The 24,984-nt window shown below is 46.1% G+C and overlaps 1 protein-coding gene across 2 annotated transcripts in view; it reads right to left on the bottom strand.

Moving 5' to 3' along the window:
* The window catches only part of LOC140385667 (neural-cadherin), a 444,649-nt gene that overhangs the window by 84,371 nt on the left and 335,294 nt on the right, over nt 1–24,984 (bottom strand). For both annotated transcript variants that reach the window (XM_072468059.1, XM_072468060.1), the window contains exons 15-22: nt 20,333–20,519; nt 18,074–18,217; nt 15,682–15,965; nt 11,508–13,125; nt 9,071–9,164; nt 8,056–8,240; nt 6,246–6,478; nt 1,417–1,694 (exon numbers count right to left, since the gene is read on the bottom strand). In XM_072468059.1, the coding sequence (XP_072324160.1) occupies nt 1,417–1,694; nt 6,246–6,478; nt 8,056–8,240; nt 9,071–9,164; nt 11,508–13,125; nt 15,682–15,965; nt 18,074–18,217; nt 20,333–20,519 (3,023 nt within the window). The remainder of the gene's footprint in view (nt 1–1,416; nt 1,695–6,245; nt 6,479–8,055; nt 8,241–9,070; nt 9,165–11,507; nt 13,126–15,681; nt 15,966–18,073; nt 18,218–20,332; nt 20,520–24,984) is intronic.

Here is a 24,984-nt window from a genome sequence, read left to right as displayed (position 1 = left end):
AAGTCATAAAACATCTCCAAAACATTATAACATTTTAAAGTTTGATTCCTTAACTAACAGTTGGCATATTACATCAAGGGGCGGCATGGTAGCACAGTGGTTAGCATTGTTCCTTCACAGCGCCAGGATCCCAGGTTCGATTCCCGCCTTGGGTCACTGTCTGAGCAGAGTCTGCGGGTGCGATTCTCCGCTCCCGCGCCGGTTGGGAGAATGGCCTGGGTCACCAAATTCTCCCGCGACACCGGCCCAACGCCCTCCCGCGATTCTCCCAAGCAGCGAGAACAGCCCCGTCGAGTTCCGCACGGCGCAGGCCGGAGAATCGCCCGAGACACCCAAAATGGCGATTCTCCGGCACCCCTGCTATTCTCAGGCCCGGATGGGCCGAGCGGCCAGCCCAACACGGCGGGTTCCCCCCGGCGCCGTCCACACCTGGTCGCTGCCGGCGGGAACAGCGCGGGAACACTGGGGGGTGGCCTACGGGGGGGGGGGGGGGGGCTCAAATGGGGTGTGGCCCGCGATCGGTGCCCACCGATCGTCGGGCCGTCCTCTCTGAAGGAGGTCCTCCTTTCTTCCGCAGCCCCACAAGATCCGTCTGACATCTTCTTGCGGGGCGGACTCAGAGAGGACGGCAACCACGCATGCGCGGGTGACGCCAGTTATGCGGCGCCGGCCGCGTCATGTATGCGGCGCCGCCTTGACGCGGCTCCAAGGCCTGGCGCGTGTAAATGACGCGGCGCCGCTCCTAGCCCATTATCGGGCCCTGAATCGGTCGGGATAGGGGCCGTTTCGCGCCGTCGTGAACCTCGACGGCATTCATGACGGCGCGAACACTCTGCCTCCATTTCGGACAATCCTGTCCTGCATGTCTGTGTTGGTTTCCTCCGGGTGCTCCGGTTTCCTCTCACGAGTCCCAAAAGTCGTGCAGTTAGGTGATTTGGACATTCTGAATTCTCCCTCAGTGTACCCGAACATGCGCCGGACTGTGGCGACTAGGGAATTTTCACAGTAACCTCATTGCAGTGTTAATGTAAGCGTACTTGTGACTTTAATTTTCTGGCACTGTACCTTCCTTGATATCAAGGAGAGGTCTGTGGAGGCCAGTGATTCCAAACCTGAACTTACAGCACACCTTTGGGCAGAGAACTGGGAGACAGAAGTGTCCAACACCACTGATGTTAACAATTTATATTTTACTTTGACAGTGTTTGAGTTCAGCAATATAGACCAATAAACAGCTCTTCAGGTTGACCTTAATTATGTCACAATAGTGCTGTTTCAGTCAGGACTGTCCCTGGTGGCAGGTTAATTTGAGGGACTTTTGGCACTTGCAGATAAAAAAAGTAGGCTTAAAAAGGAGAGTAAATTTATCAGCGGTCAAACCAATAGAGAAACTGATATACAAATATAATGAATTACCTGAAGCCTAAATCAGCATCAACACAAGTGCCGCCATTTAGACATGGATTTACTGGATATGAGGAACAAGACAAACGTTGCCTTTCCCGAGCGTCACAGATACACTGAGCGGTAGTAGATGTTGTTATGGAAACTAAGGAAACATTTCCAGTGCTCAGCACTGTTGGAATTGGGCTAAAAGTGGTGCGGGTTGTACATCCAGTAGCCGTCCTACAGTCTGCATTCGCACAAGCGTCCACGGCAATCTGGGATATGCTCACATTCAAAGTAACTTCCAGCTGCAAGAAAAGAAAAATAAACACAACGGTAAATGTAGGAAAAATATAAAATGCATTAAAAATGGACATAATCCGTCACAAAATACAAAATGCAAGCGATTTTGCTACCACTAATCGAACACCACAAAAGTCTAGGATATGGATTTTAACCCACTAGTTGTGATTGTGTCCCTGGCGTGCGGAACACCTTGTGAGAGGGTGTTCTCAGTTTGTTCAACTCACACTGCTCTTCTACACCTCCCAGTGACCAGCTGCAGAACACTGGCTGGAGCTAAGGAACAGAAGATCTGATTCCCCATGTTAGGAACGTGTGCCTGCCTGGCGGAGACCTTAAGGAGGTCTTACAAAGTGACTTACAAATCTGAAAAATTGATGTGCGACAAACACCTTACAGTTTTGTTGCAAAGGTGCTGTCAAGGTCTCTTGGGTAAGAGTTGTTCACAATTATTGTTGCGATCATCCAAGAAATACAAAAATAATCTCCATGAACATGATTGTTCAATTGTGTGGAAATTGATTCATATTAGCGAACTGACAATTTTGTAAATGTAAAAATACATTTTAAGTTTGTTCTGACCCCTCCGGGGCCACGGACTATGCTCAATAAGATTCCCTGCCTTTACCACAGAGTATGAACTCTCCCCGTAATTGGGGGCAGGTTTCACCCTAACAAGGGGGAACCTCTCTGTATAAAGACCCCGACCTGAGTGCAGGTGGCCCTTCGGAAGAGGAGTTGTTTGCTTTGTAATTATTGTGTATACTGAAATAAACTTTGTTCATTCCTATCTTAGGAATGTTCCTGCATCACTTCTGTTGGATTCTACAAAAGTTTGTTTACATTTTATGCAGAAATAGAACATAGAATATACAGTGCAGAAGGAGGCCATTCAGCCCATCATGTCTGCACTGACCCACTTTAAGCCCTCACTTTCACCCTAACCCAATAACCCCTCCTAATCTTTTTTTTTTGGACACTAAGGGCAATTTAGCATGCCCCATCCACCTAACATGCACGTCTTTGGACTGTGGGAGGAAACCGGAGCACCCGGAGGAGACCCATGCAGACACGGGGAGAATGTGCAGACTTCGCACAGAGTGACCCAGTGGGAAATCGAGCCTGGGACCCTGGCGTAGTGAAGCCAGAGTGCTAACCAATGTGCTAACATGCTGCCCACTGATGAGCTGATAATTCTCAGGACGTGCTACCCTGCACTCCAGACACCAATCAAACACTGCCAATTTCATAGAATTTACAGTGCAGAAGAAGGTCATTCGGCCCATCGAGTCTGCACCGGCTCTTAGAAAGAGCACCCTACCTAACCCCACCCTCCACCTTATCCCCGTAACCCTGCAACCCCATCTAACCTAAGGGCAATTTAGCATGGCCAATCCACCTAACCTGCACATCTTTGGACTGTGGGAAGAAACCGGAGCACCCGGAGGAAACGCACGGGCAGAACGTGCAGACTCCGTACAGACAGTGACCCAAGAGTGAATCGAACCTGGGACCCTGGTGCTGTGAACCCATAGTGCTAACCACTATGATACCGTGCTGCCCTCACTGAGGGACTCTGAGCACGTGAGCAGTTGCCACACAGCCGAAGTGTAAAACCGGGTGGAAACTTTTATCGAGACTGCCGTTGAGAATGAAACCGCCAACAGCTGGAGTCCCACTAGAAGCAGATCAATCCTCGTTAGACTGGGTCCAATCAGCCTGAAGTCAGCCAGGCCTGTCTAACTAGAGGATAACAGATTTTTTAAAAAACACTCTATTGTTTTCAGGTTTTTGACAATAAAGCTGTTGGATCTGTGGTGAAATGGCATCAGTCGTTAAATTGAAAATCTGACTTTAAAGTGAGCTCCTTGTGAATGTGGACTTATACCATTAACATATGGTAGCCACTTACAATAAGATTCTAATAAATCATGACGGCATTATAAGTTTAAATATTCATAATTTTTTTATCAATTACGGAACAAAGTTATCGCACCTTTTAAAAACTTGCTTTTTATGACTCCCATGAATAATATTTAGATAGAGATCCTGTTTTATTGGCATGTTCTGACTATGAATGCAAAATTTTAAATTGTAAAGTATGTTTTACTGACCAATATATATTTGTAAGTATAGTGTCCTCATCCATGAGATCAGTAAATTGGAATCTTATGTTCTGCGTACTGATTAACAGGGCATAAATCAGACTTGGTGAGAGCGTGTTTCAGGAGTGAGTGCTGTATTAGAGGAGGGCGTACTGCTTCAGGAGTGAGTCCTGTAGTAGAGGAGGAAGTGCTGCTTCAGGAGGGAGTTCTGTATTAGAGGAGGGAGTTATGTATTAGGCATCTCTAAGAAAGTGCTCTCCATGCTTGTAGCTTGACTAAACAATCATAACATGTACCCGATTCTCCTGTGGTTAATTTGTAGAAGTCCACCACAACTTTATCATGAATGGAGAGTTCTACGCAGAGGGAATTATTTTTTCCCAAATTTACACTGAAAGCAGGAAACCCTACCTTCTAGCAGCACATACAGAACAGAAGTGGAATGTGCCATTACAATTAATGGATGGAAAATGATGGCCATTGCTGTTTCCAGTATTAATTATCAGTAGGTAAAGTTTCCTATTGACAGTAATAACTCTAACAATTACCTCCATAGCAGTGAACTGATACTTCCTCCAGCAACATGTCAATAAAGTATACCCAAGAGAATGAGGAGAAAGATATGGAACTCAGGGAGAGAGACTATGAGGTTATTGTGCAAATTATCAGTGAGTGACAAGATCTTGGGGGCGTTGGCAGGCTTAAAAGTGGACAAGTCCCAGGTCCGTATGACTTGTGTGGGAGGCGAGGGAGGAGATTGGAGGGATTCTGACACATATTTTTAATTCCTCTGTGGTCACGGGAGAGGTGCCAGAGGACTGGAGAACACTAATGTGTTCCCACTATTTAAGAAAGGTTGTAGAGACACAGGGAACTACAGACCAGTGAGCTTCACGTCAGTGGTAAGGAAACTTTTGGAAAAAATTCTGAAGGAGAGAATTCATCTCCATTTGGAGAGGCAAGGTTTGATCAGGATCAGCATGGCTTTGTCAGACAGAGGTCACGCCTCACACATTTGATTGAATTTTTTGAGCATGTCACCAGTTGTGTAGATGAGGGTAGTGCAGTTGATGTAGTATAAATGGATTTCAGCAAAGCCTTTGACAAATGCACCATGGGATGCAGGGTAACGTGATAAGGCAAATGAACATGGAATACAGGATAACTAGATAAGCTGAATTCAAAATTGTCTTAGCTATAGGAAACAGAGGTGATGACAGACAGCTGCTTTGGTGACTGGAAACCAGTGTCCAGTGGCATACCACAGGGATCTGTGCTGGGTCCCCTGTTATGTGCCATTCATATAAATTACATAGATAATTATGCGGGGAATGGATAAGTACGTTCGCAGATGGCACAAAGATTGGCCGGATGGTTAATAGTGAGATTGAGTGTCTTGGATTACAAGAAGATACAGACAGGATGGTCAAATGGGCAGAAAAGTGGCAGATGGAATTTCACCTTGAAAGATGTGAGGTGATACTCTTTGGAAGGAGTAATGTGACGAAGAAATATTCAATGATTGGCCTGACACTGGGAAGTTTCAGGAACAAAGGGATCTTGGCGTGTTTGTTGATAGATCTCTGAAGCAGATGGGCAGGTTAATAGGGTTGTGAAAAAGGCATTAGGACACTTGCCTTTATCAATTGAGGCATAGATTGCAAAAGCAGGGAGGTCATGTTGGAGTTGTATAGAACTTTGGTGAGGCCACAGCTGGAGTACGGTGCGCAATTTTGGTCACCACACTATAGGAAGAATGTGATTGTACTGGAGAGGGTGCAGAAGCGATTCACCAGGATGTTGCCTGGGATGGAACATTTAAGTTATAAAGAGGGTTAGGCTTGGGTTGTTTTCGCTGGAGGGGTGACCTGATCGAGATGTACAAGATAATGAGGGGCATGGACAGGTTGGATAGGGAGCAGCTGTTCCTTTTAGTTGAAGGATCAGTTACGAGGGGACACAAGTTCAAGGTGAGAGGCACGAGGTTTAGGGGAGATTTGAGGAAAAACATTTTTACCCAGAGGGGGTGATGGTCTGGAACACACTGCCTGGGAGGGTGGTAGAGGCGGGTTGCCTCACATTCTTTAAAAAGTATCTGGATGAACACTTGGCAGGTCATGACATTCAAGGCTATGGGCCAAGTGCTGGCAAATAGGATTAGTTGGCAGGTCAGGTGTCTTTCATGCATTGGAGCAGACTCGATGGGCCGAAGGGTCTCTTCTGCACTGTATTATTCTGTGATTCTGGCAACAAAGGTGACTGAATGATCTTGATATGTGTTCTGACATCTCCCTTAGTTATATTTAGCTTTTGCCGGGCCATTCAGTAGAATATCCTCATCCTCACCCATTAATATTATTAGCTATGTTAATGTTTATCATTAGGAAATTTAATGGAAAATAGCTGTCCAGCTCTTACTGAAACCCTTCATTAGCTTTAGGAGGTACGTACCGTGGCTTTGGAAGCGGCCACATTCCCGTTCATTTTCTCAGTCTTGTAGAATGGAGGTCCTTGAGCCGCATACCAGACATCTACTTCTCTAACTCCACCATTGGTATTCGTAACACTGAAAATATGAATGTTATCCAGCGGTGCTGGAATAATTTCTGCTAAAACCTTTCTTAGCTTGGTGTACTTGCTTTCTGCAGCATCTGACTGGGAAATAAACTCTTCTGCTGTTATATCTGTTTGAAAAAAAGTCCATTTTACTTGAAGGATGCATTCATAAGTTAAGCTGTTTTATGTGTCACAACTCACCTCACAAAAGGTTACAAAACCTTACACTAAACTTCTTGCCTTTTGAAATTTATGCAATAATTTAATAATAATTATGAATGGTATTTTCTGATGAAATATTTTTAAATGTGATGTTAAAGTTAACAAATAACCATAGAATATTTTCTAGTTCACAACATCAGTAGTCGTCAGTCTCAGAAATAGCTCCATAGTTAACCTTGAAATTATTCATTCTTCACCCAGGCATTCATTTCATTCAAGCAAGTGAAGAATTTGCTTCAAAATGTATTCTCTTACATATTTTAAAAAAATTAAAAATACTCAATTCATTTTTTTTCCAATTAAGAGGCAATTTAGAATGGCCAATCCACCTACCCTGTGCATCTTTTGGGTTGTGGGAGTGAGACCCAGGCAGACACGGGGAGAATGGCCAACTCCACACAATCAGTGACCCAGGGCTGGGATCGAACCCGGGTCCTCAACGCTGTGAGTTTATGCTGTTTGAAATGAATGTCCATAGGATATAATCGAGTTTCAATAGATGGGAAATTATAACATAACATGGCAATGATTCAGTAATAAACAAAAATGAAATTCTGTACTCTCTCATTATTATGGATTATTTGATGTGCCAACATTATATCCACTGCTATTGGATGCGAGAGGCTGTGGGTATTGTCTGGTGGGCTTGGCCTCAACAAATTCAAGAATCATCAGTTTCGGACAGAGGCTAACGCAGTTGTAAAGGGTTGGAGGTAAACACTGGGAACAATTCTGCATACTGCAAAGAAATCTGTAAGTAATGGCAAAAACAAAAATCAGCAAGGTACATTTGTTTACTGATGGTTGTATCTATGGTCTAAGGGGATGGCCTGGTGTGTGTTCCACATGAGGTCGGTGCCTAAATCTGTGCTATAGTGGATTGACGTCCTGAACCACAAAGCTTCTAAATAGTGAATCTCGTTTACGACCTGCGATTTTTATGAATTAATGGTTCTCTACAGGGTAGTGGCTGTGAAGAATAAACTCCAAGCTGAAGCAATTGGCTCTATGCTGATTAATTGCTTTAATATGAGCTGGATGGATATCTAAGGGACAGGAGTGGAATTACTCTACATCACTAAATACGGAGATAATTGAATACTCTGAACATCATGGTTACTAAGCTTTGGGGGACCATGGAACTGTCAGAAAGTAATTAGAATTATTCTTACGTTGGATGAAAGATATTCTGCAATTTGCTTAACTTCTCTTTGGGAAGCAGGCAGGGAATTCCCTGCAGAATGTTTCCTTAGGAAATTGAATAGGCTGGATAGGTGCCATGATTGAATAGTTTGTACATGGTCTTGCAAGAAATAGATTTGATGAACTAAATGTCCTTTCTCATTCCAACCTTTCTTATGTTCAAATGCACTTAATGGACATATGTGTTCTGCTGGTATTCCCTCATTCATAAGAAATATGTAGGAAATTGTGTTAATGTTTCAATCAAATCCAGGTGATAAGAAAATGCGAAGATGCTCACCAGTTAGTCTCAGGGAACCCGCATTATATATGGCATCTTCCTCCAATTCTTTGACAATTACCGTTATTGTTGAAACTACATCTGGCCAGATGCCATCTGCAACTTTGACCTGGAAGCTATACACTCCTGAAGGTGCACCGTCAATAATACTCAGGAAACCAGAATTTTCATTGAGGGCAAAGTGTCTGAAACCAATGAGCATAATTGATGAATAAAGCACAAGAATTTAACATCACATATTCCCCCATTTCTCTATTCTGATTTGCATTTATTGGCTCAGGTTGAGCTTTCAAATTGTCTAATGCAATTGTCATCATCTGGTGTGTCCCCAGGTTTGACTGAGTTTCAGTCAGTGGAGGTTAGACTTTCCCTTTAGGAAAAATGTCACGGGTCAGTCTGGACACCTTTCACTTCCAAATAGAATGTCCAATCTAAATCAATTAGGTGCTGTGGAAGGAGTTAATCACACATGCACAAAGCTGTTGTACAACGTTACCTGCACCCGCATGGAGCTATGGATACACTAAACCACAAATTCATGGAGATGTAGATAGATCCATCATGTACCAAGTATATTTAAAATGAAATGATTGAAAACTGGATGGCAGTACTTCAGATTTTAGTTACGAGACAAAATGCCCCGAAAACGTGTGTCAGGTCAAAACTGAAGGGGTGTCCATCCGGCTACTAGCATGAAACGCAAGTTAAAAAGGCCTCACCCAGGTTCTGACACAGCTGCCAAAATGGCCCAAAGGCTAGGTGAATTGGATAAAAGCATTTTAAAAATCAAACGAAACAGAGTGTATGAGTGTCACCGTGCCATAATCTCATTTTTGTGCTGTGAAATGACACTCTGGGATATGTGCATGCCAGAATATTTTTATTTGCTTTGATTTCACATCATTGCCATTTTTCTGTTCATTTGTTTTCTGTGCTTGACAGGACAGCAGAGGCCAACACACACAAGCACATGCACACGCACATGTACAAACACACTCTCTCCAGATTTGCTTACCTTGGAGATGTTCCTTCAAATCTGTATCTTTTCTCATCCCAGTCATCTAGATCAGGGGCTTGCACCTTTCCTAACTCAGTGGTACCAAGTAGACCTAATATAAGTGACACAGCACACTGCTTCAGTAAACAATTATGTTTGACAATAACAACTCTTGGCAGATCACAGACAAATATGTTCATGACATAGATAAATAAACCTTCTAAAAGATTAGCTTTCAGAAATTTAATCTCCCACGTCTCTGTTTCCAGAGCCTTGGAGCATAACCTGTACAAAATAAATGCAAGTTAACCACAGAATCAGTGACATGACATTAGACATCCATCATTCTTTGCAAACTGGATTATCTGATATATTTGGATGAGACAGTGGTGTATTTATACTGCCATGGAACAAGCAACCTGCAGGCCCAGGAAAATGTTCTGGGGACATAGATATCCCAGCCGGACAGCTGGTGGAACATAAATCCAATTAATCAATAAATCTGCAATTGTAAGCAGACTACGTCCGGTTTCGGGCACATTTGGCTGGCGTTTCACGGTAGCTACAGAGTCGAGGTTTATCCCGTTATTCTCTGGCACTTTGCTGGTTTTTGGGCCTTGGGAGTTTCGCCACAACGAGGCCATATTTTAGTTGATTTTCTGACCGAGATGCCATTTTGACCGGCAACCCCCATCTCTGCACCTCCCCTCCTCCATTCAGGCCCTCCCCCAGCTTTCTGGACATCCCCTTCATCCCCTTCCCAACCTTCCATTGGCCCCTCCCTCTAATAGGCAAGCCTCCACCCCCACTGGGTCCAACCCTTGGCAGTGCCAACCAGGCACCTGGGCACCTCGGCGGTGTCAGTCTATCTCTCTGGCAATGCCACGCAGACACCCTGGCAGTGCCAGGCCTCCTGGGTGGCACTACCAGGGTGCCAGGCTGGCAGTGCCATGGTGCCTGAGTACTACCCTGCCCTGTTTCTGGTCACCCGGGGTCTCTAATGGCCTGAGAGACCCCCCCCCCCTCCCCAAGGTGCTGTCACGCCTGATTCATGTTTCTGGAAACCAGTGTTAAACAGCACCCAGTCGAGACCTCGCAAGCACGGTCATTTGACTCCCGGGCACCGGGTGAGTGCGGCGTCCCGGTATTTAAGAAGACTAATGGTTCATTGAAATATGTTCATCTGGATCATGCCCCGCGAGAGCGAGATCCAGATTGTGCAAGTCAGGTGACTTATGATCAGACCAGCGCGGAGCCCAATCTGGGGCTCTCGCGGGATTGTTGCGCCTGGCTCTGTGCCGGGTGCAGTGTGGTTGCTAAATTATGCCCCTAGTTTCAGTAATGGTGACCATGAAACTGTGGTAAAAAAACATCTGGTTCATCAATGTCCTTTAGGGTTGAAATCTTCCGTCCTTACCTGGACTGGCCTACATGTCACCCACACAATGCAGTTGACTCATACCTGCCCTTTGAAATGGCCCAGTAAGCCAGTGAGTCGTACCAATCCATTATAGAAAAGTCAAACCCGATGGACTGCAGTGGTTCAAGAGGGCGCCTCGCCATTAGCATCTCAAGGGAAATTAGGGACGGGCAATAAATGTTTGCCTTGCTACTGACACCCATATCATATGAAAGAATAAAAATCTCCCTGATTTTCTTTCCTCATCTCTCCTCGCCTTGTTGGCTGATTCGTACAGTTGGCTATATGGCTAGTGTGTGGGACTGAAAAGCACCAATGCTCATATTGTCTGTGGTAGCTCATGGAAGGTTTTCTCCTTGCCTTGCTCCATGGTTGGTGTGGAATGGTGCCCCTCAAGCTATATAATCACCTGTCTGTCTGGCTCTCTTTCTCTAATAGAGAAAGATGTCTATGGACTCTCATGGTCTATGGTTGATTACCCACTCCTCTCGCCTCATGGCACCAATCCATGCTCAGATTGCATAGCTTTTGGCACCCCATGCAAATAGTTATTCTTCATGTTTGAGTCTGGACTTGGAGTGTAGGCACAAAATTGTAACCTAACTGTTACCGCTGCCATTGTCCAGGTGCAAACCTTACAGCAGGATATATAGGCTGTGATCAGGACTGATGTGCAGAGTCTGGGGGTGGGGGGGTATTTTCAGCAAGGATGAAGAACTTAATACTGATTCTAAGGCTTACAACTAAAGTTAGCGACAGCTTATCTAAAACTGAGTTACATGTTGCTTAGTATGAAGTATTTACTGTACAGAAACAGACCATTAGACCCATCAGGTCCATGCCAGGGTTTATGTTCCACTCGGACATATTTGACCTGAAATGGACAATTAAAGCCATTAGTAGCAAAATGCCAGCTGTCACTCCCAGTGGGCCCATCTGAGTATCACTAATGGTTTATAAACTCTATTTTGTGTAAGAATGTTAGATGTTGCATCTGTGGAGACCACTTTGCATCTTTATGGGGTAACTCCTTACCATTGTAATTATAAACCAGGAATTCGATATAACCAGCTGAGTGGGGATGATCATTCACATCTCCAATGGTGACGGTTAAAGTGTTTGTGGAACTCATGGGTGGGAATCCACTGTCAGTAATAACCACGGGCAGGTAGAAGATCTTTTGGTTCTCTCTGTCAAACATACTGAGTGCTGTGAGACCAGCGCTGCCATTGCCAAAATCTTTCAGAGCAAAGGCAGAAGAATCACCGTGCCGAGTTTGTAAGTCGAATGAGAATGGGGACCCATTCACTGGACTATCTTTGTCCTTAGCATAAATTAACGTTGATGTTAGATTTAACTGGATGACTTGGGGTGCAGCTGTGTTTTCCCAGACAATCGGTGTATAAGGGACCTCAAATTCTGGCCCATTGTCGTTGACATCATTCACAGTTAAAATGACAGCCGCGCTGCCTGTCAGAGTTGGACTTCCCAGGTCAGTGGCCAGGATCACCAGGTGGTGTTGTGGCGTTACCTCACGATCCAGAGCGCTGGCGATTGTAACCCAACCACTGCTATCCACAGAAAACTGCCCAAGTGGATCTGAATCGAGCGTGATGTTGTAGGTAAACTCTCCATTCTGGGCAGAATCCAAATCAACTGCCGTTACCTGGACAACTCTAGTTCCAATGAAGACATCTTCCAGCAATGGATCAGCTTCATAAAACTGTGGGAAGAAGGTGGGAGTGTGGTCATTGTAATCTTCCACATCAATGATACAGGTGGCTACGCTGAAAAAGTCCACATCTTCGGCCTTAATAGTTAAATTGAACTTCCTCTCATGAGTCTTCTCATAATCAAGCTTTTTCTTTAGCTTGATCATGCCACACTTCTTGATTTGATTTGTTTCAATAAAAAATTTATGATCTTCATCACCGTCCACGATACTGAATGTCATTAAGGCATTTTCTCCCTCATCAACATCCGTGGCAGATACAACAAGAATCTCAGTGTTGATCTCAGTATTTTCGGTAATCTTTGCCCTGAAGAGACTTTGCCTAAAGACTGGAGCATGATCATTCACATCTGTAACCAAAATGGTGGCTGTCCCCGTCCCCGTCAACCCACCTCCATCTTGAGCTTCTATCACAACTAGATATCTGTTTTCTTTCTCTCTGTCCAGAGAGCCTAACACAGTGTATATAGTGCCAGTGGAAGAATTGATGGAAAACAGGTTGAGATTGATTTCGTTTCGAACGTTCTGGATTATTCTATATATCAATACTGCATTTTGCCCAATCTTGGGATCGTCCAAATCTGTCGCAATCATCTCCATAATAGAAGTATCTGCTGGGGAATTTTCTGGAACATGTCCAATGAAGCAGCCATCAGAAGCACACAGGAAAAGTGGCAGGTTGTCATTCATGTCACGCACCTCAACAATTACATCAGAAAAACCAGTGAGCCCTTCACCATTTTCATCAGTGGCGAGAACAAGGAAGCGCCAGATGGATCGTTCCTCGCGGTCCAACTTTTTTCTTGCATATATTCTGCCGGTGTGCTCATCAATGGTAAATTCACTGTTAGCCCCCTGCCCATGGAGAGAGTAACGCAAGGCATTCTGGTCTGCTTCCTGATCTGGGTCAGTAGCTGAGACCTACAGAAGTTGAAGAAAGGTACAGTGATCACTTTGAAGAAAATCATCCTTCTCATATAGTTATCAGCTCCCAAAGCTCATTAAACCTGGTAATGCTTTTAACTAGACCTGATGAAGGAGCTGTGCTCCAAAAGCTAGTGTTTCCAAACAAACTTGTTGGACTTTAACCTGGTGTTGTAAGACTTCTTACTGTGCCCACCCCAGTCCAACGCCGGCATCTCCACATCCTGGCTTTTAACTAAAGTATAGGGTAGTATTATTTTAAAAACGGTGATGGGAAAAGTTAAAGTAGCCCAGATCCTTGCTATACATTCTATACATTTTATGCATCAACTCCTGAAGAAAGCAAGCAGTCAAAGTATGGAAAAAAAATATTTTTTCAATGTCAAAGTGATTTTTGTTCATTTTACTTTTTCCAACTTCCCTTCCCTACAAGGTTTTCCTCACCACACACTGGACTGCAGTTGAAAGAGCAACCTGACACATCACTCCAGGCTTCTACCAAAACCACTAGGGTATGCCTGAGCTATAATTTAGTCACTGACTTTTGGCCAGTGCTTGATAATGGAAACACTCTGAAATCAAGGAGTGGGGAACTGTGAACATGAATTTAAATGCCACTACAGGTTGAAGAGCTTCAAACAGTTTGTTGTTTTTTTGATCTAACTTCTAAAACTCTCACCAGCAACTAGGAATACTTTTGAACCCCATAATGTTAATACTTTAATGAATTTCTCACTGACTCCATATTTTCTGTCACTTTGTTCATAGAATCTAAATTAATCAGTTGCTGATGTTTTTTAAAAAGTCTCTGGAGCATTTTTAAAGAAAATCCTAAGTCTCCTATCTTCATATAATTTGAATATCAGCTTGAACCTCAATAGGCTGACAACAATCTCAGCGTACAGGTGGATCACTCAACATCAGGGTTTCATTTGTTTTGCCAATTTTTTGTACTGTTCCTTTAACGTATAATAATAATAATAATAATAATTGCTTATTGTCACAAGTAGGCTTCAATGAAGTTACTGTGCAAAGCCCCTAGTCGCCACTTTCCGACGCTTGTTTGAGGAGGCCGGTATGGGAATTGAACCTGCGCTGCTGGCATTGTTCTGCATTACAAGTCAGCTGTTTAGCCCACTGTGCTAAACCACCCCAACCAGTATAGTTGAATGTTCTGTGACAAATTACGGAATAAACCGGTTTCCCAAAATTAATCTTCCTGATCAATTTTACTTTTTGGAAATTAACACCTAATTGGCCTTATATTTACTCATTTACCACATAAATTTGAACTAAATTAGACAGTGACTACTTTACATGGATTCTATATTTCATAAATAGCAGAATGGTGAACTAAAACAAAGAGGTAATATTAAGCCTCCATAAATCATTGGTTATGTGGCTGTTAAATAGATGGTGTTGGATTTACTTTATAGATGCAAAGACCATGGAGTGCGTGGAAACAGAGTCTCTGATGTTATCAGGGAAGACAGGCTAGAGAAAATGAAGCTCTGTTCACGACACACCAAAGGTTAACATAGTAGATCACATTAAAAACGTATTCAAAGTTATGAAGGGGTTGAATGAGGTAATAAAAGAAAAACTAGTTCCGATGTTTGCTGAGTTGGTAGCTAGAAGGCATAAGTTTAAAAAGGACAAAGGGCAAGGTGAGGAGAATTTAAATCTAGTAGGATACGAGGCCCTTTTGTCACTTCCATTTTAAAACAATGTTTTGCCTCGTTAGGTCATACAGGGTAGACAATCTATGCAGCCAAAGAACAAAGTAGTGTTATTCAATCCTGATCCTCTGTCTTCACCAACCAACACTGCACTTCCAACTTCCCTTTCTTCTCCATATTGTTGCATCCCAGCTTCAAGCCCATCTCCTCTGTAACTTACTTGAATCACTCCAATTAGTTTTCCACCCCTCCCAGAGCATCAAAATGCTCCTCACCAAAGTAATGAATGTCAGTGTGGGTGTGATTCGCTTTGAGTGACCTCTGGACCACCACACCAGACCCCTCTGCCTGTCAATACTCTTTTTAAAAAAAATTTAGAGTACCCAATTAATTTTTTTCCAATTAAGGGGCAATTTAGCGTGTCCAATTCACCTACCTTGCACATCTTTGTGTTGCGAGGGCGAAATCCATGCAAACACGGGGAGGATGTGCAAACTCCACACGGACAAATGACCCAGAGCCGGGATCGAACTTGGGACATCAATGCCGTGAGACTGAAGTGCTAACCACTGCGCCGCCGTGCTGCCCTGCCTGTCAATACTCTTAAGGGTTCTGCCATTTACTGTAAATTTCCCACCTGTATGAGACCTTCCAAAATGAATTACCTCCCATTTGTCCGGATTAAACTCCATCTGCAATCTCTCCGCCCAAGTCTCCAACTGATCTATATCCTGCTGTATCCTCTGACAGTCCTCATCGCTATCCGCAATTCCACCAGCCTTTGTGTCATTCACAAGCTTACTAATCAGACCAGTTACATTTTCCTCCAAATCATTTATATATAAATTCAAATTTTATGCAAAAATTCACACACCTGGAGGACAAAAACTGGCAGGTCTAAGAGCTCCTCCATAACACTGTCATGATACTCATTCTTTGTGAAGATCGGTGCCTCATCATTCTTGTTGATGACATTGACAGTCACTAATGTTTGGTTTTCCCACTTTCCATCAGAAGCTACAAGCCTCAGCTCATAGTGTTGTTCTTGTTCATAATTTAGCCGCTGAGCTATGAAGATTGTTCCAACTTCTGGCTCCACATCAAACATTCCCTTAACATTCCCCGAGGTGATCTGATACCTCAGTTTAGCATTTGCCCCTGAAGTGAAATGAAGACAAAGAAATGCAAGCTTCCTTTCATATTTGTTAACTTGTTATGAGATAGCAATTTTATCAGCATTTTCTTTTTGATGGGCTCCAACTTTCACACATACTTTCCCTACATTATACATTAGCATACTCCATCGTTAAATCACTATTTTACCTTGCTAAATAATAATTAAGATAAGCTAAAATTTACAGCATGGCTGCAACTGAATCTGCCATGAGTAAATACAATATTAAATTAACTTTAGCACTTTGCCTAAATACTAGAACATTGAAACCACAGGCTGAATTTTCCTAGCCTTGTGATGGTGGACATGGAAATGGCGGTGGCTATCAATGAGGGAGAAATAGAGGGAGTCACTATTTTCCCAGCTAATCTTGGCCCAATTCTGATGCTTGGGGAACTTTCCTGAGGTTGACTGGGCAGCAGATTGACTGCCCACTCCAATTACAGTAATTAAGACCATAATCAGGGGCGGTTTTGCAGCTTTAATGAAATTTGACCACTGGAGGAGTAGCTCTGCTTTGTGCACGGAGGCTGCCATCTCCTTGTCAGGATTGGGGTGGGGGGCTATCAGCACTTCAGTTTTCCATGTTGCAAAGAGAAGGCATCGTTCATAAAAGGCAACAATTTTGGCCGAGACCAGTCCATGGGAGGATTTCTCCTTCGTGCTGATTGACCTCCCTGAACTGTATTTCTGTCATATAATGACTGATGTGTCGAGCAGAGAGGGGTCTTTGACATTGTGGTTCTCTCGCATTCCCCGACCTGTTCCATCAGCGCTCACCTCTCCCTCTCCCCCCAGCAGGTTGCTACACCAGTATCACTGCCTACTGGTCCTGACGTCTGGGTTCCAAAGCTGGCAACAAAATTTAGCCCGCTGATTGGAAGATACGATTTACACAGCTTTACTTTCACATGCTTTAATCAATTTTGAAGAGAAGCTCTGGTGTAGACTAGTTAGTGATCAAAGACAGGCTGAATTGTAGGAGGTCTGGTGGTCCCAGCAACCCCTCCGGGTTAAAAGGTCAGGGTGGAGCCCAGGAGAAGAACAGCTGCCCATACTGGGTTGCTTTATCCTGGATGGTGTCAAACTCCTTGAGTGCTGTTGGAGCTGCACTCATCCAGACAAGTGGGGAGTATTCCCTCACACTCCTGACTTGTGCCTGATAAAAGGTGAACAGGTTTTGGGGAGTCAGGAGGCGAGTTACTCACCACAGAATTCTCAGCCTCTGGCCTGCTCTTGTAGATACAATATTCACGTGACTGGTCCACTTCAGTTTTAGGTCAATGGAAACTCTCCCCAGGATGTTGATGACAATGGATTTAGCCATGCCACTGCCAGTAAATGCCAAGAGGAGATGGTTAAACTCTCTTTGGTTCGAGATGGGCTTTGCTTGGCATCTTCGTGGTGCAAATGTTACTTGCTCTTATTGACCCAAACCTGAATATTGTCAAGGTTTAGCTGCATATATGTACGGACTGTTTCAATTCCTAATGACTTGAAAATGGATCTGAATGCTGTCCAATCATTAGCAAACATTTGCATATCTGCCCTTATGATGGTGGGCAGGGTTTTGATGAAGCAACTGAATATTTTGATGTCAGGACATCTCTGGGAAACTTTCCATATTATCGGGTCGATTGAGATGCTAGTGTTGTAGCTGTACTTGAAGAGTTTGGCTTGGAACACAGCTGATTCTGGAGCACAAATTCAACTATACAGCCATGCCAATACAGTCTCTCTGTAGCCAGCAACCTCAGCTATTTCTTGACATCATGTGGATAGAATTGAGTTGGCTGAAGACAGGTTCCGGTGATGGTGCGTATTTTGCTTTTATTTTAGAGCATAAATAACTGTTGTTCAGGTGTGAGTCCACATAGTGAATGGCAGCCACTCATTTGACTGTGTTGCCATGTGGTGGCAAAATAGTTTGTAACAGGAAAGATCAACCCTTTCTTGCCCACATTACCAATTTTCGAATGTGGGTCACTGGACAACAATCAGCAGCATAATTCTGGTCTGATTTTACTCAAGTTCACCTTTATTTCTGTGAAATTGCATGTGAAAGAATGGGAGGGGGCACGCCAACACACACCTTCATCTCCATCATTTGCAGAAACTGTGATGACAACAAATCCAACATCTTTGTCCTCATCTACACTTATTGTATAGGTTTCCTGTGGGAAGACTGGCGCGTTGTCATTCACATCACTGACAAAAATTCTCACATATGCTGTGTCTGTGAACAGAAAAAGAAACGTATGCTCACTTCTACAGAGTTAATGTGGAAACATAAAAATATCACTGAGTGTTTGCCATGTGTAAACATGTGGCCCAAACAAAGTTTGAATTCTGAATTAATTCACTGGTAAGAACATATCACAATTAGAAGGCTGTGTTGTTGCAGGGTAGTGCTGAAGAATGCTTTCAATGCCAAACAGGCAGTATTTGCTGCTGTAATATTCTGGTGTGGTACAGCCTGGCAGATCAGTTCTTCAGGGTTCATCTCTGCTACTGTGATAATTGAGCAGAACTATGGCCTGAAGCAAAGAAAGTCACAGGGAGTGAAGCAAGTTGCTCAGGGTAAAGGAAGTCACATGAAATGAAAGAGATCTTAGAATAGAAAACAAATGTATTTGTAATATTACTTGCTATTTTTTTCTGTTATATAATTTGGAACGAATCTTACCAATTAAATGTTCAAACAATATGCATGCTTATACATAGGCAAACACATCCACTTATTTTCTCATTTTGCTTGAAGAGATGATGGCCGGAATTCTCCGTTCTGGAGCCTAAGTGTTCCCGCCAACAGAGAATCGCTACTGGTCTCCGCTGGCTCGAGGAGCAGGGCCCAGGTAATTTACCATGCTAATTTATGCATGGCGGAGAATTTGCTGGATTCTGTTGGAATCCCGGTATCTGGCCGCCAATTTGAGTGGGCGGAGTAGGTCCCCCTCCCTCACCACAACGTAAATCCTGCCGCCGTCCCCTGCTGACAAGTAGGGGCATCCTCTGTCCCCACCCCCAAACCACGGGAATAACATGTCAGCCCCAACAGTATACAGGCACAAGGGTAACCCGACTCTTGACCCATCCAAAGATGTGCCGGATGGGTGGATTGGTCATGCTAAATTGCCCGTTTGTGTCCAGAAGGTTAGGTAGGGTTACGGGGATGGGGTGGAAATGTGGGCCTAAGTGGGTGCTCTTTCCAAGGGCCAGGTCAGACTTAATGGGCCGAATGGCCTCCTTCTGCACTGTAAATTCTATGATTTGCTATGATTGACAGCTCCTCACCACATCAAAAGAAGCTAAGTGCTTTCTGCTGAGAAAAAGAGGAAGTGAAAGCACTTAGCTCCTTTGATGTGATGAGGAGTTGTCAATCACTGCAAGAGTGATTACATACATTGTGGTTAGCATCAATGGAGGATATTTGAGATGCATTCAAGCATGAAGTAAAATATAAATATACAAACCCCCTAAGCAGCTGTGTCTGGACCAATAAAGCTGTCAATCACTGATGAGTGTAATGTACCTCTGTGTGAAATTGATTGGTAGATTTGCATTTCAAAAGGCTATTTGGGGATTTGAAACACTTTGAAGTGTACATGGCTTTTGGAGGAAGCCTCCCACACTTGTAGCAGCTGCTGCTTTAATCACTTTTGTCTATGGCAGCAGATATTAGGGAAGGATAAATTAAAATGTAGTCAGTTTTCATTCTATTGCCTGGACCCCTCTTCAGCTTTCAGGCAGAACTGACTGATGGGGGTCTCTGATGAGGGCTCTCTGTGGGGTGTCTCTGACAGGGAGCTGAGGGACTGTGGGAGAGTCTGGTGGGAGGCCCGAGGGGGTCAGTGGGGAGGGGTCGGGTCACCCTCATGCGTGCATACTGTGGGGGAGGGGGGGGGAAGTGACCCATTATTCCCATGGTGTGGTATGGGGGGCGGGGCGGGGGGAAATGCCCCTACTTGTCAGAGGGCGGAGGTGGGGGGACAAGATTTGCATTGTGGAGGGTCTTCTGATGTTTGGGGGCACTTCAGTTATTTTCTGACTCCCTTGATCCACCTAGGTGTCCACCTTGTTAGGGCCATGCTTGGGCAAACCAGCACAATGGGGGGATGGAGTCTCAGACTTTGAGCCTATTAATGACATTAACATTTATTTAAACTCTTGCTTTGCATCCTCCTGCCGACATGGAGCAGGTAGCACATTGAGGCCACTGGCAGGGGATTGGAGCATCACAACGGGTTTGGCATAAGTTTTCCCTTGATGCTCCATTCCCCATCTGCTCGGGAATTCCGATCAGAGCTGTGCCAATTGGAGAATCCTGGCTCATAACTCTTGACGTCTATACCTGTATTGGGCTGTCCATGCATGCCAGGCCTAGCAGACTCGGAGTTGTCTTGAGACTGAACCTCTATCAGGTAGGACCCTTTCACCTCTCTGTCAAAGGATGTCTCTGTGAATATTACTCCTGTTTCAAAGTCAATGCTGAAGTAATGGTAGTCTCCACTGAGGTCCTTCACTATTGCATAATTAATCTGCAATTGGAAGCAAAAAAATCAAATGATAGAGACCATTCCACTGTGAGGTTTGCATTTACAGTTACCATTTATCATGGAATATGGGATATTATTATGAAATATCAAAATACATTCAAATCCATTCAAATAGAAAACTAAAGACACATGATTGTGTGTACTTTATCATATTCTGTAATTTACTTTGCACCATGGTACCTGCACTGGTAGTTATTACCTCCAGAACCTGTTATGACAACAAAAGTACTCACTTATTTGTCTGAAGAATATGGCGCTGGATTCTCCGTTTTGGAGACTAAGTCCCCTCGCCAGCGGGAAACTGGTGGTGTTTTAAGCCAGGAATCTGGCATAAACGGCCACCGATTTCTCGTTTTGCTGGGGTAGCTGGGAGGCAGCGTAGAGCTCACAGTGCTAGCTGCCGATACGGCCCCCATCACTTCCGGTTCAGAGGTCGCGCATGCGCGCGGCGGTGGCCTGCAGCGGCTGCGCCATGCTCCATGGCGGGCTGAGCCCGCGGACCTGGACCGACAAAGTAGTGCCCCCATTGGCCACTACACCCCAGACCACCCACCCACTGTGCCCCCAGCCCTGAATAAAGCCCCCCCTGCCCGTTGATCGCCCCCCCCCCCCCCTGCCGAGTTCACGAAAGGTGTGAGCACACGTAACCCATGCCGTCGGGAACTTGGCCGGTTAGGGACGGAGCATGGCGTGGCGGGCCTCAGGCAATGGCCTGAGGCGGTGGATAATCGGCGCGGCATACTCTTCAGGGGGGGGGGAGAATTCTAAATCCGGCGCTGTTTCCGATTTTGGCGCCAAAATGGATTCTCCGCCCTGTCGCCAAACGCGATTTCGGCTTCGGGGAATGGACAACCCAGCCCCTGGTCTGCACTGTAAGAGAGAAATATGTCAAGGCATTATTCTTATAACCTCATACTATCAAACTTGCCAACTTTTCAAAAAAAGTTTGGAGACTACAGTTCTTTTTTTTTCCAATTAAGGGGCCAATTCATCAACCCTGCACATCTTTATTGGGCTGTGGGGGTGAGACTCATGCACAAAACGGGGTAAATGTGCAAACTCCACACGGACAGTGACCCAGGGCCGGGATTTTACCCGGGTCCTCGGCGCCATAAGGCAGCAGTGCGAACCACAAACGGGGACCAGACTGAATGGCACTTGAGGAGGTCTCCCAGGGGTTCAGAGGTATACAGGTAGTTGGCCTGTAGAAAGGGTGGCACCCTAGAATCTCCAGATTTACAGTGTGGAATGAGGCCATTCAGCCCATCGAGTCTGCACCATCCCTTGGAAAGAGCATCTACTTAATGAAATGAAAAGCCTGCGCCTCCACCATAACCCCGTAACCACCTAACCTTTTGGACACAAAGGGTCAATTTAGCGCGGCCAATTTACCTAACCTGCACATCTTTGGAATGTGGGAGGAAACCGGAGCACCCAGAGGAAACCCACGCAGATACGGAGAGGAAGTGAAAACTCCACACAGAGTCAACCGAGGCGGGAATTGGCACTGCCAGGCTGATATTTTGCCCGCACCATGGATAGGGCCAGGGGGGGGCCCTTCACATGTGAGGTGAGGTGCAGGGCGGGGAGACCGAGGACCCTCTTATAGATGAGTAGGGGTTCGGAGGTCGCGTTGGGAGGGGGGGGGTTGAGAGATTTAAAAATAGCGCCCCGGTCTCTTCCTGCGCTGACGAGTTTTTTTTTCATAGAATTTACAGTGCAGAAGGAGGCCATTCGGCCCATCGAGTCTGCACCGGCTCTTGGAAAGAGCACCCTACCCAAGGTCGACACCTCCACCCTATCTACATAACCCGGTAACCCCACCCATCACTAAGGGCAATTTTGGACACTAAGGGCAATTTAACATGGCCAATCCACCTAATCTGCACATTTTTGGACTGTGGGAGGAAACCGGAGCACCCGGGGGTAACCCACGCACACACGGGGAGGATGTGCAGACTCCGCACAGACAGTGACCCAAGCTGGAATCGAACCTGGGATCCTGGAGCTGTGAAGCAATTGTGCTAACCACAATGCTACCGTGCTGCCCACAATGCTACCGTGCTGCTGAGTTCTGGTGAGCTGAGCTCCTTAGTGCAGGAAATGGGACTAAGTGCGGCCTCAGCGGCCCCAGATTGCAACAGAGTGCCGTTCGATAGTGTGAGCACTGGGAAACACCCGACTAAACGCGCTCGTCATGGTTTAGTTGCAATCTGGCTAGATTGCACCCTAAGTGTTGATTCTGGGATTGATTTGCGTGCGGTTTGCTTCCCATATGGGATGCTATTCGGGGAGCAATACAGGACATGCTAACTGGCTCGAATTCCAAATAAATCCCGGCATTCTAACCACTGGGGCTGGAGTTAGCGCCCAAGAGCTTGGCAGCTGGAGCTATTTTTAAGCTTTCCACTTACCACACACTCACTGCAGCCACCAAGATGGCTCAGAGACGACCTACCCCACCCGAGGTCGGGAGTCTGAGGTGGACCAACAGCTCCATGCCAGTGAGGAGCAGAGGGACATCCTTTTCCCCAGGGTGGGCCGCTGACTCAAGCCTGCCCTCCTGAACACTGCCTGGAGCCGGTGGCAGAGGCAGTCAGCATTGCCAGCCTCACCAGGAGGAAGCAGTTGGTGACCCGGTGGGGGTCACTGGTGGGTCCTCTGCCTCGAGAGGGCCAAAGAACCAGGGAGGGCGCCAAAGAACCAGGGAAGGCGCCAAAGAACCAGGGAGGGCGCCAAAGGCTGCAGTGCAGGTGTCCTCTGGTTGGGTTGAGCTGTGCCGATCCCCTGCTTCCTCTGCATTGGGACAGCAGTTCTGAGGAGGGCCAACACCTGGTGGACTTCTGATTGAGCGTGGCCCTGGATGATACAGCTGGCATATAAGGGTGTCCAGGGGGGCAGTCTGGGTGGGCTCCCAGATGACCAGAAGCCTTTTGAGCATTTAAATAACACAGGCACCACTCAGCAGTGTGAGCAGCCAGGAGCCTGTATGTAGCACCAAAGGGGTGTGTTTAAAAGACAGACTGTAGCAATGGCTGTCTGAGCCAGGCCGACCCGATCCTGAGGGGGACATCCCAAGTGCACAGACCTGGCACAAGTCACTACCCATGTGGTGAATGTATTCACCATAATACATGACACTGTAACCATTGTATCCACCTAATGTAACCTTTGACCTGGAAGTGGTGATACGAGCTGCTTCCAGGTACTGTACTGTAACCAGGATGGACTCTGCCTCTGGCTCCGCCCTCACCGGGGCCATATATAACCTGGCCACCTGCGAGTGGCACTCATCTGCACAACCGACTCTGGCTAGGCAAGTTCACGACTAATAAAGCCTTATGTTCACTCGCTCTCTCGGCCTCTTGGTGAATTGAAGGTATATCAATTTATTAGTCGTCGACAGCACCATGGAAGCCGCTCTAAAGCCAGACAGGCTCAAACTCGACGCCCGCGCATCCGAAGCCTAGGAAATATTTGAACATTGGCTTCGATGCTTCGAGGCCTACATCGACTCCTCCACAACAGCTCTCTCGGAGACCCTCAAAGTGCGACTCCTCCACGCTCGGGTGAGCCATCGAATCTTGGTAATTATTGAGAAAGCGGCCACGTACGAGGAGGCAGTCGCAACACTCAAGGCGCACTTTGTGAAGCCCGTAAACGAGGTGTTCGCTAGACACATCCTCATTACTCGCCGTCAACGCGCCGGAGAATCGTTGGACGAGTATCTAGAGACCCTAACTCTACTCACGAGGAACTGCAGCTATCGAGATGGCGGAGGAGCATATGAACTCCCAGATCCGGGACACCTACGTGGCGGGGGTCCGCTCGAACTATATCAGGCAGCATCTGTTGGAGAACAGGACCTCCGACCTGCAGGACACGGTAAAGCTAGCGACCTCGCTAGAGGTGGCCTACCAGAACCTTAGCGCGTTCCCCGCGAGCCCCACGAACCCCTCATGGACACTATCGTCGCGGCCCATGTCGGACCCGCCTACATCGCAGGCCTGCGCCGCGCATCTGCCAGCCCAGCCGGAGAATCGCAATGCTACTTCTGCGGCCAGGGCCAACACCCCCGGCAGCGTTGCCCAGCCCGCTCAGCGACGTGCAGCGACTGCGGGAAAAAGAGGTACTACGCGAGAATTTGTCTGGGCCGACCTAAGGACTCGCACCCCCACAGATCCCGCAATGTGGCTGCGTGCCTGCCCGGAACGCCCCCTGCAGATGCGTCATCGGCATTGTGTGAATCGTGGGGGCCGCCATCATGGCCACTGGCCCCGGCACCGACCGGCATGTGCGACCGATGGGAGCAGCCACCTTGGTCGCCATCTTCGATCACGTCCGACACGTGCGACACATGGGGGCCGCCATCTTGTGACTCCACCGACCACGCAGGCTACCTGCAGCTGGGCACGGTGACCCTCGACCAGTCGCAGCCGAAACCGCT

This window comes from Scyliorhinus torazame, chromosome 11, assembly GCF_047496885.1.
Source record: "Scyliorhinus torazame isolate Kashiwa2021f chromosome 11, sScyTor2.1, whole genome shotgun sequence".
NCBI lineage: Eukaryota > Metazoa > Chordata > Chondrichthyes > Carcharhiniformes > Scyliorhinidae > Scyliorhinus > Scyliorhinus torazame.
This window is presented reverse-complemented; position numbering and strand designations above follow the sequence as displayed.